A 19,171-nucleotide genomic window follows, 5' to 3' on the forward strand; every position below is an offset into this window, starting at 1 on the left:
ACAGACTGATCACCTTCCATGCCACACCAAATTGAGGCAGTAATTATACATGTAAGTACATGTAGAGTAAATGAACATATACAGTAAATGAACATACTTTCCAGAAGGTCAACAATTCACTAAAAATGTTTTTTTTATTGGTCTTATGGAATATTCTAATTTGTTGAGATTGGTGGGTTTTTGTTAAACGTAAGGCAAAATCATCACAATTAAAAGAACCAAAGACTTAAACTACTTCAGTCTGTGTGCACTGAATTTATTTAATACACAAGTTTCACAATTTGAGTTGAATTACTGAAAGAAATTAACTTTTCCATGACATTCTAATTTATTGAGATGCACCTGTATCTATCTGTCTGTCATTTAATCTGTGCTGGCCCTTTAAAAGGTTTGTCCAGCATGTTTGGCGGGGCGGAAGTTGTTATAGGGATTAAGACTTACACCTTGTAGCTACTGATGCGCTTTTTTAAAAACAGTTCAGAGGCGTCGATAGCTAAGCTGAACATTTGATGGAGGTTCTCATTATGCATTCTGACGGGTCTTACGCTCTTTAAAACAGACTGCCGTCTCTCTAAGAACAAAGGCTCATTGAGCCTTAGCGGCATCGGCTAACATCTGAATGCATGGAAATTTCAGGCTAATCGAAAGTAATTAATGCTGTCACCATGCCGTCTTACGAAGAATGGAGAAAAACCATTCACTTCTATTATTTCGTTAAATTCTCTCTAAATGTCTATTCAATGCTGTTTTCGGTAAGTGTTACGTTTAAAATGAAAGCTGTCCTAGCATTGCTTTGTTTCTCCCTCACGTAAACACACTCGCGTTGAATGAGTACGCTCAGGTGTTTGTGTTGAACCTTTAAGCAGTGTTAATAAATATCATGGTAACTTTGGCTGTATTTCATTTGTTGTCATTTAGAAATACGCGCTAGTCTCATTTAAAAAATTCATAAATGAGCTCGAAGGATGAGATTTGTGTCTCAGCTAAAGCAATAGATAGGCGTCGCTGACAGGCGCAGGACGTTATTATTGTTTCTGTGAACGTGTCGCGTTGTACTGACGACAGTGAAGGGATTCTGATTTACATTGATTGTTTTTTATGGTTCCTGAAAATTGTTGGTGACTGTAATGATATTGAAATTATGTAGACTTGGACTGTTTATTTACTTTTCTTCCTCACCCCCTCTGTATAGAATATGTGACCCTGCACCACAAAACCAGTCATAAGTCACATTTGTAGCAATAGCAAAAATACATTGTATGGGTCAAAATTATAGATTTTTCTTTTATGCCAAAAGTCATTAGGATATTAAGTAAAGAACATGTTCCATTAAGATATGTTGTATATTTCCTAATAGAAATATTTTAAAACGTTTTGATAAGAACTTAATTTGGGCAAGTTTAAAGGCGATTTTTATCTATCTATCTATCTATCTATCTATCTATCTATATATACATATAGATATAGATATAGATATATAGATGTGTATATATATATAGATATATATATATATATATATATATATATATATATATATATATATATATATATATATATATATATATATTGTACCCTCAGATTTCAAAAATTTTCAAGTAGTTGTATCTCAGCTAAATAACAAACCATACGTCAGTTGAAAGATTATTTATTCAGCTTTCAAAGAATGTATACATCTCTGTTTCAGAAAAATTGATCCTTATGACTGGTTTTGTATATAATATAAATATATATTATATATACATAGATATTAAATATATATTATTTATACAAATATATACATAGACTGTATTAATATACGTGTCCATTAGAGATGCAAACTATGTTGGTTTTTGGAATTAAAATGTAAAAAGAAAAATTATATATATATATATAAAAAATTATATATATATATATATATATATATATAAGAAAATATTGGATATTTATTGTCTGACACTGAATATTTAAATTATTCTGCCTGTTTTAATAATAAAATAATAATATTTTAATGTAAGGGGACAGTGATGGTTATGGCAAAATTGTATAACAGTTTATGCACATTTTAAAGTAATAATAATAAGGATTTTTAAAGACTTTATTAAAAAAAATACATTTTTTGCATCATTATATGTGCACTTTCACTTTTATAGACTCTTAAAGGGACAGTGCTCTTAAGAGAGAGGGCATATCTAATTAAACTTTTTTTATCTTTATTATTTTTGTTTACTGTATTTTATAGTGATCTATTGATTAATAACCACCAACAATTGTTTATTTTATTTCAACAAGCAACAGAGTATTCTGCTTGACTCACCAGTGTTCTGTTTCTCACAGGAAATGCAATAAGTCAGTGCCTTATGGGAGTTTCTTGACTATTAGAGATTTTGGAACATGATGATACAAGCAGAAAAGCCTCTCAGGATACTCTTCAAATCTCTCTCTGTCTTTTCTCTCCCCCTCTTGACTCTTAAAGGAACAGTCTACTCAAAAATAATAATTCTCTCAACACTTACTCAGCCTGATGTCATTCCAAACCTGTATGACAATTTTCCTGGGACCACAAGTGTTGGTAACCAAAACCGAAAGAAAAAATAAAATGAAAGTATTGACGGTTGATCAACAACATTCTTCAAAATATCATCTTTTGAGATGGAATTTTCATTTTTGGGTGGGCTGTCTCTTGAAGTTTGACCAGTAGCCTTTAACACTTCCTTATCGGGCAACACTAAAAGACTGCCACTTATTAGAGAACATAAAATAAGATGATGTCAGGAATCTGTTAATAATTCACCAAGATTTATTGAATTAACCTTCCAGGAAGAACAGCGAGGGAAGAAAATTGGGAATGAAGTGGTTTCAATTAGTATTCTGTGTACTAATACGGTCTTTTGTTAGGATATAAATTGATATTAAGACGGCTGCATCAATCTTCTATATGATTTGCGTCATTTATTTTACATTGCTTGTGCGTTTTAGCTCAGCACTCTTAAGAATTACGTCTGTCATCTTGTAGGGAGTAATGTAAGAAACAAAAATGATAAATTGTGTGGTTTTACATCAGATGACTGATCTGAATTGACTTGGTTGTGCAGTTAAACATTGATTTTTAACTTCATGTCTTTGTCGCATTTCTGATTGAATGATATAAATGTAATGTTATGAAATCATGTAAGCTAATGTTTTACCAGACCTACCACTGCCCCTGTCCCCTCAGTTGCTGGGTCTGTGTGTGCTCTGTATCGGAGTGTATGCAGAAGTGGAGAGGCAGAAGAATCGCACCCTGGAGGGGGTGTTTTTGGCTCCTGCTGTGGTCCTCATACTGCTGGGTCTCGTCATGTTCACTGTGTCTGTGATGGGTATGGTGGGATCCCTCAGGGACAACAAGACTCTGCTGCACATGGTGAGTGTTGCTTCTCTGGGCATATATGTGTGTATGTGTGTGTTTATTCTACCACGTTACTGGTGGATTTTGTGTGACTTAAAGTAAACATTTTTTGTGCAGTTCCTGTGTGTGCTGTGTGTTCTGCTGGCTCTCCAGGCTCTTGCCGTCATCATTGCCCTGATTTTTGAAAAGACGGTAAGATGTAAGAAGCATTAGGAGCACAGGCAATGTTATATTGTATGGTTTGTCGTTAATGAGTTTAATTCTTTCTTTGTCTTTAGACAATCAAATTGTTCCAGAACAGTATACGAGAAGGAATCAAGCACTACTATGATGACCTGGACTTCAAAAACATATTGGACTACGTGCAAGAGAAGGTTGTTTAACTGAATTATACACCCTCCCTAATATGGTTTATGTCTAGTCAGCCATAAATAATGTCCATTTTTCAGGCAGAAAAATAATCTGTAATCCAGCTTGATGCACTTTTTATTAGGAAAAAATAATGTTTTTATTAAATAATGATTAAACGGATCTAATGTACTAAATACAGTAATGTATATCTAATCTACTATTGCATTTTAAATAAGTCCTTTCTGTGCATAGAAGATTCTTTAAAAAAATGTATATCACAGTTTTCAAAAATAATAAAAAGGAAATGTTCTTGAGCACTAAATCAGCATATTAGAATGATTTCTGAAGGATCATGTGACACTGAAAATTAATGTAATAATGCTGAAAATTCAGCTTTGCCATCACAGGAATAAATTACATTTTATAATATATAACAAATTGAAATGGAGGTATTTTAAATGGTAATAATATTTCACAGTATTACGGTATCTACTGTATTTTTGACAAAAATGCAGCCTTGGTGAGCATAAGAGACTTTTTAAAAACATAAATCCTTATTGACCCCAAACTTTGGAATGGAAGCATATTATATATTTATATTTTCAGTATTTTATCTTTTTTTTTTTATAATAGAAGAAATCCTGCATAGTCATTTTTATTACTGTTTTTTAATTGTATTTTTGAAAAAAAAAAAAAAAAAAAAATGCACCCTTGGTGAGCAAAAACATAAATCCATACCGACCCCAAACTTTGGAATTGTAGCATGTTATATATTTATATTTTCAATATTTTATAATAATTTATTATAATAGAAGAAATCCTGCATAGTCATTTTATTAGTTTTTTTTTTACTGTATTTTTGAAAGAAAAAAAAATGCAATCTTGGTGAGCAAAAACATAAATTCTTACTGACCCCAAATGTTTAAATGGTAGCATATTATATATTTATATTTTCAATATTTTATCATTTTTTATAATAGAAGAAATCCTGCATAGTCATTTTTATTACTATTTTTTACTGTGTTTTTGAAACAAACAAAAAAATGTAACCTTGGTGAACAAAAACATAGTTTCTTACTGACCCCAAACTTTTGAATGGTACCATATTATATATTTTTATTTTCAATATTTGAGCTTTTTTTTTTAAATAATAGAAAACATCTTGCATAGTCATATTTATTATTATTACTATTATTGTTATTATTATTAAGAAGCAAGGATCACTAAAATTCCCGTTTTTGGCTGCTTTTTAATCACAATCTCGGTATGTCTTTTCAGTTTTCTTGTTGTGGAGGCGACGAGTACAAGGATTGGGAAGTAAACCAGTACCACTTCTGCAATGGCACGAGTCCTTTGGCCTGCGGTGTTCCCTACACCTGCTGCATTCGTCAAAGTGTTAGTCATTCCCTGCACTTCTCCCAGTCATGATACGTTAATCAGCACATATGTCGCCGCTGAACATGATAGTCTGATGAGAAAAGTCTGCATCACAGGGTGTTTTTCGTGAATTCACCAGTAATCTTTTCCTGCTGAAGAGAATGTGTGTTTTTTTTGTTTTTTTGCACAACAGAAGCAGCCTGACCCTGAGGTCTGCGAGTACAAAGAGCTGATTTCAGAGCTTTTTTTTTTTTTTTTTTTTTTTTTTTGGTGGTTTTAGAGAGCTTTCTAGTAAATGCGGTTCTCCGTGAGTCAGTGGAGAGTGCATCATGGCGGAGAGAATTAAATTTGCCAGCCCTGTGCTGCACAGAGTCTCCTCTACTGTTTATGAGTGCCCCTCTCTCTCTTTCTCTCTCTCTCTGTGAGTTAATAAATGTTGATTGGGTACTAATGCACTGTTCTCCTTATGGTATGATGCAGTAAGAGAGCACAGGCCATTTTAGGCTAAGAAACAAAGACGCCAAAATGATCAAGGTTTTCATTAATCTGTGTTTTAGATATTTGACTTCAAATGTTCTCCTATCAACTGCAATCCTAACAGCACAAAATGGCACAAGATATCTAGTAAATAAAGGTCATTCAGTAAATGAACTATAACTTGGTGCAGACATTTAGTAGTATGCTGATTTTTGTAACATTTTTTTGCTTTTTATGTTTTGAGAGAAAGCCTTTATACAAACTAAATGTGTTATGCTCTTATTGGTTGCTAGTCCAATTATCCAAAATATGCATGGCATAATGAGCCTTGAAATTCTGTGATCTATACTAGATCTGAACTTTCTAATTTATCGTGCATTTGGGTACAAAAAAACTTTCCCCATCATTTACTCTTACAACCGAAGGCATTTTCCATTTATTTCAAACCACAGCATCTTATAACATGGCATCTTGTAGCTGATGCCGACCGGTCTTTTTTTTTTTTTTTGAAAGGTGAGGTGAAATGTCACATGGTACAAAATGTATAAGAGGAATTGGACTGGGCTTTTGGGAGCAGGCAGGTTTACAGTCTATTTGTAATCTGATTAGATGGGCTCCCTGCTCATCAGTCCTATTACAGATTCTATCACTGCAATGACCGTCTGCTTTAAAGGTTACATCAACATGGTTATAAGTGTGTGCTGGAATTCCATATGGAATTCTGTAGCATGAAATTCATTTTAAGGGTCAAAGGTCATCAGAACACAAGATTTACTGTTGAGAGCCAACACTTCTACACCAACAGCATCATATTATCAAATGTCACTTGAAAAGGTTTTCAAAAACAATAATTGTACTAATGAAAACTGTCTGTGTTTATTTCTATCAGGTTGGAGAAGTTGTGAACACACTCTGTGGCTACAAAACTCTCACCGAGCAGGTAAAATGGAGCTCTCTTATAAGTCCACATTCTTAGTTTCCATCCAGGTTTTTGTAATGTTTTGTTGTCGTCAAAGAGAATATGCGTAAAAAAAACTTTCAGAAATTTGCTGTCTTCAGTCTGTTTCCATCCAACTGGCTTTCTAATGATAAAATGGTGTGCGTGATGATGTTATTCATAAAAAACGAATTGTCGCAAAAGTTTTGGTGTATCGCAAAAAAAAATTGCCCTTGAGCTGTTTCCATACATAATTTTACCGATTACATAGGCTAGTAGCCTGTTCTTCATCCATTTGAAACAAAACTTTGTTGTATAGGCTATTTAATTATATAGGTCCACATACATTTATTTTTTATTAACAAGTGTCATGAGTTTTTTTTATTTTTTTGTACTTAGGCCTATAGACTATTTAGATACTTGAGCATTAAGCAGTAAAAAAAACTGCAACAAGTAGCAGCCTGTATGCAAAATTTCATTTCATTTTTGTGATGCACTCTTGAGAAAGCAGCATCCTGTTTGTTTCCTTTATTTTACAAAAGCACAATGCTTTTTTGTGAATATACACATATAAAAGAAATATTTAAAATAGTTTCGAATAATGTCTTCCTCTTATATGACCACAAAAGGAGTATTTTAAGTTGTTTCCACTTTTATAGAGCTGAAAAAAAAATCAAGTGATCGTGCCGGTGCCTCACAAGCACAGTTAAAGGAGAAGTCCACTTCCAGAACAATGATTTACAGATAATGTACTAACCCCCAGTTTTTCGACATACCTTAACTGTCTTGAGCCAGAATACACAGAGTTCAGGCAGCGCAAGATAAGACAAGCGTTTGAGAATAAAAGGTATTTAAATTGTATTTTTTTTTAATGAAAATAACCAATCGTTTTGCTAGATAAGACCCTTCTTCCTCAGCTGGGATCATTTGAAGCCACATTTAAACTGCATTTTGGAAGTTCAAACTCAGGGCACCATATCAGTCCATTACATGGAGAAAAATCCTGAAATGTTTTCCTAAAAAAACATAATTTCTTTATGACTGAAAAAAAGAAAGACATGAACGTCTTGGATGACAAGGGGGTGAGTACATTTTCTGTAAATTTTTGTTCTGGAAGTGGACCTCTCCTTTAAGCATTACTAACTCGACAATGCAGCCTGTTCATTGTCATAATAAAACATAGTGAGCCAAACATATTGAAAAACCATGCTATTTTACTTCCCCTTACTCCACAACAAATCCTTTAAATTTAATGGTATAACAGAACTGAGAACAAAACAAGAATGAAAATATAAACTAACAAACCAAAATGAATTAATGTAAAATTTTGTACTTTTTGTACAAAATTAATACATTTTAACTTGTAACGTACTAAAGGAACATAAAATTAAGATATGTATGTTTGAAAAGTAACTCGTCTGTTTTTTTTTTTACTATACAGTATATAAAATCATTTTAGATACAGTTTAATAATGTTGATTATGATTTAATGCGCTTTTGAACTACAGAGAAACAATGCTTTAACCTGAGCAACACCACGAACACGGATGCTGCCTATAGGCTATTTCTGTCATGTGTTTTCAAACAAATTTTAAAAAGTTAAATGGAAAAATGGAGAGATTTTAGCGATAAATGGCATTTCCATCATTTATATCGTTACATTTTTTGAAGCGCTAAATATTCTTTTGCAAATAATCCTTGGATGGAAACCTGACTACTGACAGATGTTAAATGACTTGCGTCATTTTGCATAATACTCACTCCAGTGAGTGAGTTTCTACTTTCTATCCAGTGATGCATTTGGAGTGCATCATTTGTCAGACCTTGACACATGAGATTATCTTTAAAAGAGAAGCTGTGACAGGAAAACAAAAACCTCCGATAGCCATTTCAAGTGTAATCATCTGTAATGGTGGCTTCATTCAGTTGTTTGTTCCATAGATTAAAACCAAGCAAATCACATCAGAGCCATTACAAGCGCCACCTCTATTATGCCATCATGATGGACTCTAGTTGTGATGTTTTAACCTTGTTTCCATCATGGAATCAGAGCATTACGTGCCACCTGTACCGAATTTGATTTCTTTCTCTCTTCTGTATTACAGCGTGAAGCTTTAGATGGAATAATTCATGTTCGTGGCTGTATCCATGCTGTGAACCTGTGGATGGGGGACAACATTGGAGCTACTATTGGAATTTGCTGTGCAGTTGGACTCCCACAGGTTTTGTGATCATCTTTCCCTTTTTGTGCTTACTGTTTATCACTCGCATCATCCTGTCCTGAAATGTATGTATCTATCTATTCATTGTGTACTTTTCCCTCCCCTGGCATTCCACATTTCCATTTTGATTGCCTACTACCTATTCTGTTTAACTCATCCCTCATTAGAGAATCCTCTGGAAAACAATAAATTATAGAAAAATGGGCATCTGCACTGACCAGATGCAAATGCCCAGTGAGGGGTGAATGACTCTCGGAGAAGCTGCTGCCCAGTCTTGCTAAAGCTCTAACCTTTAAACTTTTTTCTAAAATAACTAGCCTGCTCATCTGTCTCTCTCACTTTTTCTCATCTGGCCCTTTGCTGAGATAAGGGAAGAGATCACATTAAATGCAGCCACATGGCCGTGCTGTCACATTCCTCCATTAATGCATTAATCCTCTAATTAGAGCAGAGGAACAGTCCACTTGCACAAATATGATGGAGTGTGTGACAAAACAGCAGTCTAGTAAATCACAGTATGGTTGGATTAATGAGCTGCTTCTGTCTATGCACAGTATTACTGTAGATTTTATCATATGCTGTATGTTAAAAAAAAAAAAAAAAAAAAGATTTGTCATCTTTACAAATGACAAGTGAAAAGTCTGGATTGGATCTGTGACTCTACTTTGAATATGCACTACCTGTCAAAAGTATTTGAACAGTAGGATTTTAAATGTTTTTTATAGAAGTCTCTTCTGCTCACCAAGCCTGCATTTATTTGATCCAAAATACAGCAAAAGCAAATATTTGTGAAATGTTTTTACCATTTAAAATAACTGCTTTGCATTTGAATATATTTTAAATTGTAATTTATTCCTGTGATCAAAGCTACATTTTCAGCATCATTACTTGTCTTCATTGTCACATGATCCTTCAGAAATCATTCTAATATGCTGATTTGCTGTTTAAGAAACACTTTATTATTATTATTATTATGTATAGATCTAAAGATCAGCATTTATCTAAAATTAAAAGGTTTTGTAATATTATACACTTGTACCGTTCAAAGACTTGGAGTCAGTTTATTTATTTATTTATTTTCAAGAAATTGTAGAAATTAATAATTTTATTTGGCAAAGATGCTTTAAATTGATCAAAAGTGATCATAAAGACATTTATTATGTTTTCTATGATTTCTATAATTTTATGAATTCATCAAAGAAATCTGAAAAATTGTACTCAGCTGATTTTAACAACAATAATAATAATAGATGGGTTTTTTTTGCAGCAAATCAAAATATTAGAATGATTTCTGAAGGATCGTGACTGGAGTAATGATACCAAAAATTCTGCTTTGTAATCACAGGAATACATTACATTTTAAAATATATTAAAATAGATAAGTTATTTTAAATAGTAAAAATATTTCAAACTTTGCTAAACAATGAATTCATTTAGATGACTTTTTTTTTTGCATCTTCAGCATGCAGTAGTACTACTAGGTCTAAAGAGTTCTTTATGATCCGTCTCTAAAAACCATCTCTTGACACTAATTTTATTGTTTCTTTTAGCTTCTTGGTATTCTTCTGAGCTGCATCTTCTGGAATCTTTTAGTGGAGATGAGCGAGTCTGTAGACATGGTCGACTTTAAGATCCTGAAGCGCGCCGGTTTTAAGTACAGCGAACTGGACCTCTCGGGTGCCGGATGGTGTATGTGTCTGCCTCGTGACGAAGGCTACCTACCTGTACCTGAAGCAGAGCCTGACACCTGGGCTCTAGACCCCATCCCTTTCGACCTGGAACAAGAACAACCCAAACTAGCCTTTACTTTTTCCCAACTGGACAGCCAAGGAGCACAATCAGGTATGGCAATGGATGAAGTGGACAATCGAGCATAAAAACCACAAAGAAAAAGAGGCTGGATCTTAAACATGTTATTTTGTTTTTTTTTTATTGCTATTTGTATATAAAAAGCTTGTCTTAAGACAAAGTGAGCTAGTTGCACTACATGTTGGTAAAAATGTTTCTTAGGCATGAAAAAGGTTTGTATAAAACTGGTTTAGATGGAATTAAGGTAGGAGATCTTCTCCACAAACTTTAAAAAGACATATCACTTCGAATGCTGTTTACGCAGTCCATTGTTTTTCACCATTTTAATTCATTCTGTGTCTTATGGGATTAAGGGAGCTTGTTTTATTAGTCGTTTTGTTTCTATAAGGTTTATAGCAATGATTCTATGAACTAATTGTTGGCAATCATTTTTTTTTATATGTAATTTAGGCATATTACATGTACAATGAGTTCAGGGAAATTGGTAGCTTTGCAATTCGTCAAAGATTATCAATGTAGCGACTGGCAGATGAAGCTGGACATTCATCTCTAGTAGATGCATTGTTTCTAAAAACTTTTTTATGCACTTTTTAATTGTTTTTATATTACACTACTATCATGAACCCAACTTTCAGAGAAAAACAGAACTTATTATTATGGATCTGCTTTCTCCTTTAAAAGGGTGTGTGATTTGTGTAATGCTGATGTTTTTTTGTTTTTTTTTACGGTAATAAGTACCAATGAAATTATTAATATTTTAAAGTGTTGCCTTAAGTACAACAGAAGCTTTTTTCCCTGAGTACCTCAGGCTATTCTGGAATAGCCACATTAATTTGTAGGTAATTCTCGTAGGTAGGATTTTTTAAAACGAAGGGAGATCTGGCCTTGTGTTTAACACTACTTGAAGTTTCTTGTCTATAATGTTCATAATTAACATTTGGCTATCATAAATGGCGGTTTTAAATGTGTAGTTCATGTTTTAACTTCATTAGTTTGGGAAGATTGAAAAAAAAAAACAATTTAGTTTGAATGTTGTCATAATTACAGGTGTCTGGCATTAATGTATAAAACCCTTTTAGGTGTCAATAGTCATTTTGAAATACCTCACAATCACACCTCTTTGCTAATAGACCTTTTCAGGATGTTGCTAAAGATGGACTGCTGCGCTCCAGCTAATGTAGCTCTGGTTTTGTAGAAACATTAATGTGACTTTCAATAAAATTTGCTTGAATTAACCTTCAAGTATGTATTCTGCATTGATAAATAAAGCCACAAAGTCTCTCAAGCCTTTCAGTGGAGCTGGGCTTGTGGATTCTTGGAAGCTGGCTGCCTGAACTCTCGAATGCATAAGCTGTTTTCTAGTGCATAATCAGACTTTTCAAGTTCTTCTGGGGAGTGAATGATGCATAATGACGTCCCAGCGGTTCTGACAATTGTATAGATGATTCTATAAGACTAATATATCTTTCCAAAGAACTCAAATTGCATTTAAGGACTCCGTTCGCAACTCGGCCAATTAAAACGCGTCTTATTGATGCTGCTTTCCGTGCATCTTCATAACACATCGGTCACATTAATTCCTGTGCAGAGCAATCTATCTTCAACCTCTCTCCCATTATTTCCTCACTGCTCACGCCACTTTCCCCTTCGTGATGATGGCCATCAAGAGGCTGCATGTGGAATAATTATAGCCGGTGTCTCAATGGGAGGAAATGAACTGCAGCACTGAAAATAACACTTGGTGCGCCGAGAGCAGGGAACTAAATGCATCCACACTAGTGTAATTATGATAATAATAACAGCATTAATAACAGTAATTAACAATTGCTGACTTGCGGGAGGCTCAAGGATGGCTTCTCGGTTTTGTCAGATGAATGAGTGCATCAAAAGAGGATGAGGCTAGGAGATCAAGTGATGCACTGCAGATAAGTAGCCGTACTCAAGTAGATGTTTTTTCCCGTGTGGGATTCGGAAAAACAGATGGTGGTTGGAATGAGAAGAGAGTAAAATCCAAACACTGAAGTTCTTGAGAGGGAGCTAAGACAACCTGGTTGTTTACTCTTAAAGGAAAATCTAAAATGGTCATCTAAAATGTAGATGAGTTGGTTTCTGCATCAGAATAGATTTGGAGAGTTTTAACATCACGTGACACTCATTCTGCCGGCACCCATTCACTGCAAGGGATGTGTTGGTGAGCAAGTGATGTAATGCAGAAATTCTCAAAACTTGAACAGCTGAAGAAACAAAATCATCTACATTTTGGATGGCCTGAGGGTGAGAATATTTTAGCAGATTTTCATTTTTGGGACAACTATTGCTTTAATAGTTAAATAGAGGCCAGCAGTGAGCCACCAGTGGTGAAACGATCAGGCTTGATTGCAATATGGAGGAAAAATATTGTTTTATTCCCCTCCCAAGATTTTAATGTGGTTCATTTTGACATTTAATTTTATGCAATTATGCTTATTGCTGGATAGTTAGGAGTGACCCAAGCATTAACATTTTCACACAGTAATTATTATGCTGCTTCTCTGAAAGTGTAATACAATATTAAAAGGCCAGAGCTGTTTATTTGTGTCTAATGGAGTGGGAATATAGCTTATTCTGGCTGTGGCTTAAAACGCTGCTTATCTCATCTAAATAATGAACCCAGCACATCTCTGTGGGGATTGTGAATTGTAGCAGGAAGTTCAAAGGAAAAAGTGTTTGCTCTACAGTAGGCATTTGGAGGTTTAGTTAAGATCTGGGTGAAGATATATCAGTGTGGATTAAGTGACCTGCATCTTTGAAATAAATACCTTTAACGTCAAGAAAACACATTAAACATTAAAAAGCTGCAGGGCATTTGGTTGCTTATTTTGTCGTCTGTTAAATGACTATAGGTTAGGGCTAGTGATGGTCCCAGGGTGGTTGTAAACAAACAAACAAAAAGCCTTTTTTCATTTATCATATCAACAGCTGTACACAGAACTTGTAATATACAGTGCCTTGCAAAAGTATTCATACACCTTCATTTTTTTCATGTTTTTTGTTGCAGCCTTATGTTAAACTGCTTTATATTACTTTTTTCCAATCAATCTACACTCCATCCACCATAATGACAAAGCACAAAACAGGTTTGTAACAACTTTGCAAATTTATTAGAAATAAAAAAAATTGAAATAATTCCATTGCATAAGTATTCATACGCTTCTGGGATACTTGAAATTTAGCTCAGGAGCACTCATATCACTTGTAGATGTAACTACACATTAAGTGGAGTTAAACTGTGGCAAATTCATTTGAATGAGCATGATTTAGAAAAGCACACAAAGGTCTAACAGCTGAAAATGCATATCAGAGCAAAAACCAAGCCCTGAGGTTAAAAGAACTGCCTGTAGAGCTGAGAGACAGGATTGCTTTAAAGCACACATCTGGGGAAGAGTTCAGAAAAAAATTCTGCTGCATTGAAGGTTCACAGAAGCAAGTAGCCTTTATTGTCCATAATGGAAGATGCTTGGAACAACTAAGACTCTTCCTAGAGCTGGCCAAACTGAGCAATTGATGGAGAAGGGGCTTGGTTAGATTTGTGACCAAGAAGCAGATGGTCACTCTAGTTGAGCTCGAAACAGCACTGCAACACTCCATCAATCCGGTCTGTTGGCGGTGTGGCCAAACTCAATCCTCTCTTCAGTGAAGACCACTTGGAATTTGCAGTAGTACAAGTACCTAATCGACCCTTAGACTGTGAGAAACAAGATTCTGTGGTCTGATAAACTTCAATTCCAAGTATCATGTTTGAAGGAAACCAAGTACTGCTCATAACCTGCAGAGTAGCATCCCAACAGTAAAGTGTGCTGGTAGCAGCCTCATGCTGTGGGGCTGTTTGTCAGTGGCAGGGACTGAGGGACTCGTCAGAGTAGGAGGAAAGCTCAATGCACCAAAATATTGAGATAGCTTTAATTAAAACCCAGTCCAGAGCATTCAGAACCTCAGACTATGCAGAAGGTTCACCTTCCAACAGGACAGTAAACCTAAGCACACAGTAGGAGTGGCTTACAGACACTCAAGCATGAACAAAATCAAACATTTCTGGAGAAACCTGAAAATGTCTGCCAGTCGTCATCCATGCTGACTAATGGCAGATAATTTCCAAATGCAGATGTGCAAAACATCTCGCATCATAAGACTTGAGGCTGTAAAGGTGCTTCAACTAAGTAATGGGTATGAATACTTATGCAATGTACTTGTCTTAGTGTTTTATTTTTAATAAATTTGCAAAGTTGTCACAAATCTTTTTTGTGCTTTGTCATTATGGTATATGGAGTGTAGATTGATGTGGAAAAAAGTAATTTAAAGCAGTTTAACATTAGGCTGCAACAACAAAATGTGAAAAAAACGAAGGGGTATGAATACGTTTGCAAGGCACTGTATGCAAGAGCAAAAAGCAATGTACAAAAAGGAGGGTAAATATCAGATTTAAATGAACCTAATAAGATAATGAGGGTACAATTTGAACTGTAAATAATAGAAAATTGCTTCAAAATTACAGTGCTGGTTTTCTAGCACCTGTGGCCTCCAATTCTCAGTAGACTAGCCAATTTTCTTGCCTTCTTGTTTTTATAGAAACCTGCATCTCAAGGTCAAAATATTTGAATCAATCAGTGTAGAATTTATCACGACATCTAAATTGTTAATATTTGGAGTTTTCATTTTACATTTCAGACTTTGGTTTGCTGACATTCATTCTTCTGAAGTTTGCTAAAAGTGTAATAGCTATGCACCTTGCCTTGCCTCGCCATTATCCCTGAGGTAATATGCGCCGACTCACCTCGTCTCATCATCTTCTGACAAAAAACCCATATGGTGTTATCACCGAACAAATCAGACTGGGACTGCCATGCTCCAGACAGCAGAATGAATCCAATCTCGCCAATGAATATCACTGAGTGTCCCTGATTACTAACACAAATGCAATGCAAAAAGTGGAGTGGATTCTGTCCAGTATGCCACACAAAGAAAATGGCTTTTCATGTGCATCAACATGCCATTTCTTCTGGAAATATTCTGTTTGCACAGATGATTGAGAGCTGCCTGTTGACTGATGAGTGGGTTCTGCTGGCAGTTATGGAATGAGTCTCTGACGGATTGTCAGTATTGTGTGGATGATGAAGGAGTGACAGTGTCATGACTGACATTTCATTTATCGCGGTCTACAAAATTATTTGTATATTTGCCATTGAAAAATATATGAATTTTTGAGTTATATTAATGCAACATCTCACAGGCTGTTGTATATGTGACCCTGGACCACAAAACCAGTCTTAAGTCGCTGGGGTTTATTGGTAGCAATAGCCAAAAATACACTGTATGGGTCAAAATTATTGATTTTTCTTTAATGGCAAAAATCATTAGGAAATTAAGTAAAGATCATGTTCCATGAAGACATTTTGTAAAATTCCTACTGTAAATGTATGAAAACTTACTTTTTGATTATACATTGTTAAGAACATTATTTGAAGAACTAAAGGCAATTTTCTCAATATTTTAATTTTTTTGCACCCTCAGATTCCTGATTTTTAAATAGTTGTATCTCGGCCGAATATTGTCCTATTCTAACAAACCATACATCAATGGAAAGCTTATTTATTCAGATTTCATATGATGTATGAATCTCAATTTTGAAAAAAATTACCCTTATGACTGGTTTTGTGATCCAGGGTCACATATCAGCAAAACCCAAACTGTAAATAATTTTCATTGTTTTCACATTATATTACTATATTCTCAACAGTTCCCAACTGTATAGAGTATTTTACTGTAGATTTTCAAGTTCCTTGATTATTACGCCAGAATGAGAGTATAGTTCCTAGCCATATCGGCCTAGAAACTTTTCATTTTCCATCGGTCTTAGTACACGATGAAACTACAGAAGAGTCAAGTTTTAAATAGGTAAAATATGGAAACCTTTTGGTCATTTTTGAGTGAGATGCTAACAGTCTAATCAGACTCCATGATCTATGCTAAGCTATGCTACCACCAGACCCGGAAATCGGCTGAATGGATTCGAAAAAACGGTAAAACTCAACGGTTTAATACTAGAGGGTTGGAAAATGAGCTTATTTCCAAAAAAAGGTGGAGTGTTCCTTTAAGTCTTTGGATTTTGCAATCACATCTTGCTGGCTTTACATCATGAGTTTTAAGTGTTTAAATCAAGACAACAAGAAGTTTCAGTTCAGTTTCAACTCTTGAGTTCATTGCATTTCATTAAATATCATTTAATGTATTTTGAACTCTTTGGTCATTTATTTTCCTCATTACTTTTAATGTATTTGCTTTCTCATAAATATGGTTTATAGCAGGTGTTAACAGTGCACAACCATTACTAATGAAGGACGGGGTCGGATGGGGTTGCTATAAATCATTAAAGCTCATTTGGTTAGAGTGAATAACCACCCCGCTCTCCTGTTGTCAATCACCGTGTCACACCCCCCTGCACGGCTGCACACCTGCACACCCACAGCCCAGCAGGGGGGCAACTATACCGACTTAACTTGCTTTTTACATACCACAACGAGTCTGCACGTGAAGCTTGGTGCAAACTCGTACCGGTAAGCAGGTAAAGTTCCACGGAGTTATAACAGAGAAATGTGTCGGTAATCCCGTGAGGAGAACAGGTAATTTACATCATCCGCTGAACCTCAACTCTGAATTTGCCAAGAGTTTTATAGAACGCTTCTTTCCAGATCGCTTTAAAGGCTTATTATGACGTCATATTAAGTCATCTCAGAAGGCCGATTTTTATTTTTATTTTTTTGTAATAATAAACACGTATTTAAAGCACTCACTCCCACTGCTTACAAATTAGGCCATAAATGACAACATAAATACTAAGAACACTTGCACATATGGTATAGCTATATGTAGTTTGGTTTTAGGACTTTAGTAAAAGTAGGCTAATAAATTCCCTTTTTTGTGCGAGTGACATTAAAATAGTTTTTAATGTTTTACGATAAACATAATTGCCACATATATAACCACTTTTGCTTTGCTACTTTTCGAATGCCATTTATGCGTTCTGTATTTTAATTTTTCTATTTCTCTTTACTCTTCAAACTTGCTATAGAATCTTTAAAAATATGATCTAAACAAAGGATAAAATAAACAATTTCTGTATTTATTATTTTTTATTTATTTTTTATTATTATATAATTTTTTCAAAAATATCCTTAAAATGTGGTGTTACTGCACTACAGCCATTTAAAGTTTTTTTTTCTCCAAACTGAGTGTCTGGCGCGCTACAAATAATAATAGACTTGAAAACGTTAAATATTATTTCCGAAGCATTTGCCGTCAGTAAAACAGCTTGTAGAAAGTCATGTAATGTGACTTAACTTAGACAACAATGAGATTTGAAGCCCACATTAACCTATAACGTTTTGGGAGATAAGTACTAATTAAGTACTTTAACTCTTCAAAATTTTATTTTTATATTCACAATTTCCACTGGCACAATGTGTTAACTGTGTTTTGGTAGCACACATATGTTGGTAATTCTGTGTAGTTCAGCTATGAAATATAAAAGATGAATCATTAATAAAACTGTTGGTGTGACATAAAATAAATTAAAAATAACAATATAATGCTGTACTATTTTACTTTACAGTACACTTAATGCTATCTAGTTTTACATCAATTTTACTGTGGTATGAAATACAACAACTACTGGATAATTGTTGCCAGTAAGTTACTGTTAATTTGATAATAACCTTTTATAGTGAAGAGTACTGACCATTTATTATGTTTATGAATGGTTAAAAAAGCAAGACGTTAACTTCTGTTTTTAGACACAATTTATCACTATTATCTTTTTATTTTTTTCCACTGAAAGTAGTTTCAAGAGAGGCCAAAACACCAAGCTTTCCGTGTCATCAAGCAATACGTCGTTAATTTTTTAAATTAAGAAAAATGTTATATTTGCACACTTTCAGATATTCTTTGCGGAATATATTCATAATTAATGTGTTAATTGCACTACATCTGTTGTTACACCGCATCTGTGGTTAACTTGAAGGGACTTGTTTCATATCCATTAAACATATGAAACAATTTGGTTAAAAGTAATAACTTATAAAAGTGGTGTTAGCTCAGTGTGTTTGCAGATGTCACTTGCTTTGTGATTTGATTTTTAATGTGGTGAAATTAACAGATGTGGTGACCAAACAGATCAACAAGCTTTGTACAGCCCAAAGACTTTGAAATGTCCGGAATAGGTCTCGCAATTCTTTATTACCAAGATTATTCCGGGTCAACTGGAATCGCAGTGCCTGAATCCCGAAGGATGAGGTCATTAACCAACGAGTTGTGAGTAACACAGGTTATCTTGAGTCTCTATTTGTTATTGATTGTGTGTGTGTGTGTGTGTGTGTGTGTGCTTAGATGGACACAGAACGTTGAGTTTGTGCACTCGGTTCAGCATCTGCTATGAATTGGATTTTTCTTAGTAGTCAATATATGTCAAACCACATATCCTGACATTATCCTGTCATTTGTGTTCGTGAAAGAAAAAAAAATGGCTTGAGGCCACAAAATTGTGTATCCCAGCTGTAGTACAGAAGTCACAGAAAAAAATTTGGTAAGTATTGTCAGTTCTGA

At 34.5% G+C, this 19,171-nt stretch overlaps 1 protein-coding gene across 1 annotated transcript; it reads left to right on the top strand.

The window, feature by feature from the left end:
- The first annotated feature begins 400 nt into the window (after positions 1–400).
- Positions 401–11,779, top strand: zgc:110329 (uncharacterized protein LOC550500 homolog). The gene is made up of 8 exons (XM_051111158.1): positions 401–752; positions 3,194–3,379; positions 3,482–3,556; positions 3,643–3,738; positions 4,994–5,110; positions 6,459–6,509; positions 8,612–8,728; positions 10,279–11,779. Exons 1-8 carry the CDS (start codon positions 666–668, stop codon positions 10,603–10,605), a joined length of 1,056 nt encoding a protein of 351 aa, XP_050967115.1. The 5' UTR covers positions 401–665; the 3' UTR covers positions 10,606–11,779.
- Positions 11,780–19,171: the final 7,392 nt, after the last annotated feature.

This window comes from Labeo rohita, chromosome 5 (assembly GCF_022985175.1).
Source record: "Labeo rohita strain BAU-BD-2019 chromosome 5, IGBB_LRoh.1.0, whole genome shotgun sequence".
Taxonomy (NCBI): domain Eukaryota; kingdom Metazoa; phylum Chordata; class Actinopteri; order Cypriniformes; family Cyprinidae; genus Labeo; species Labeo rohita.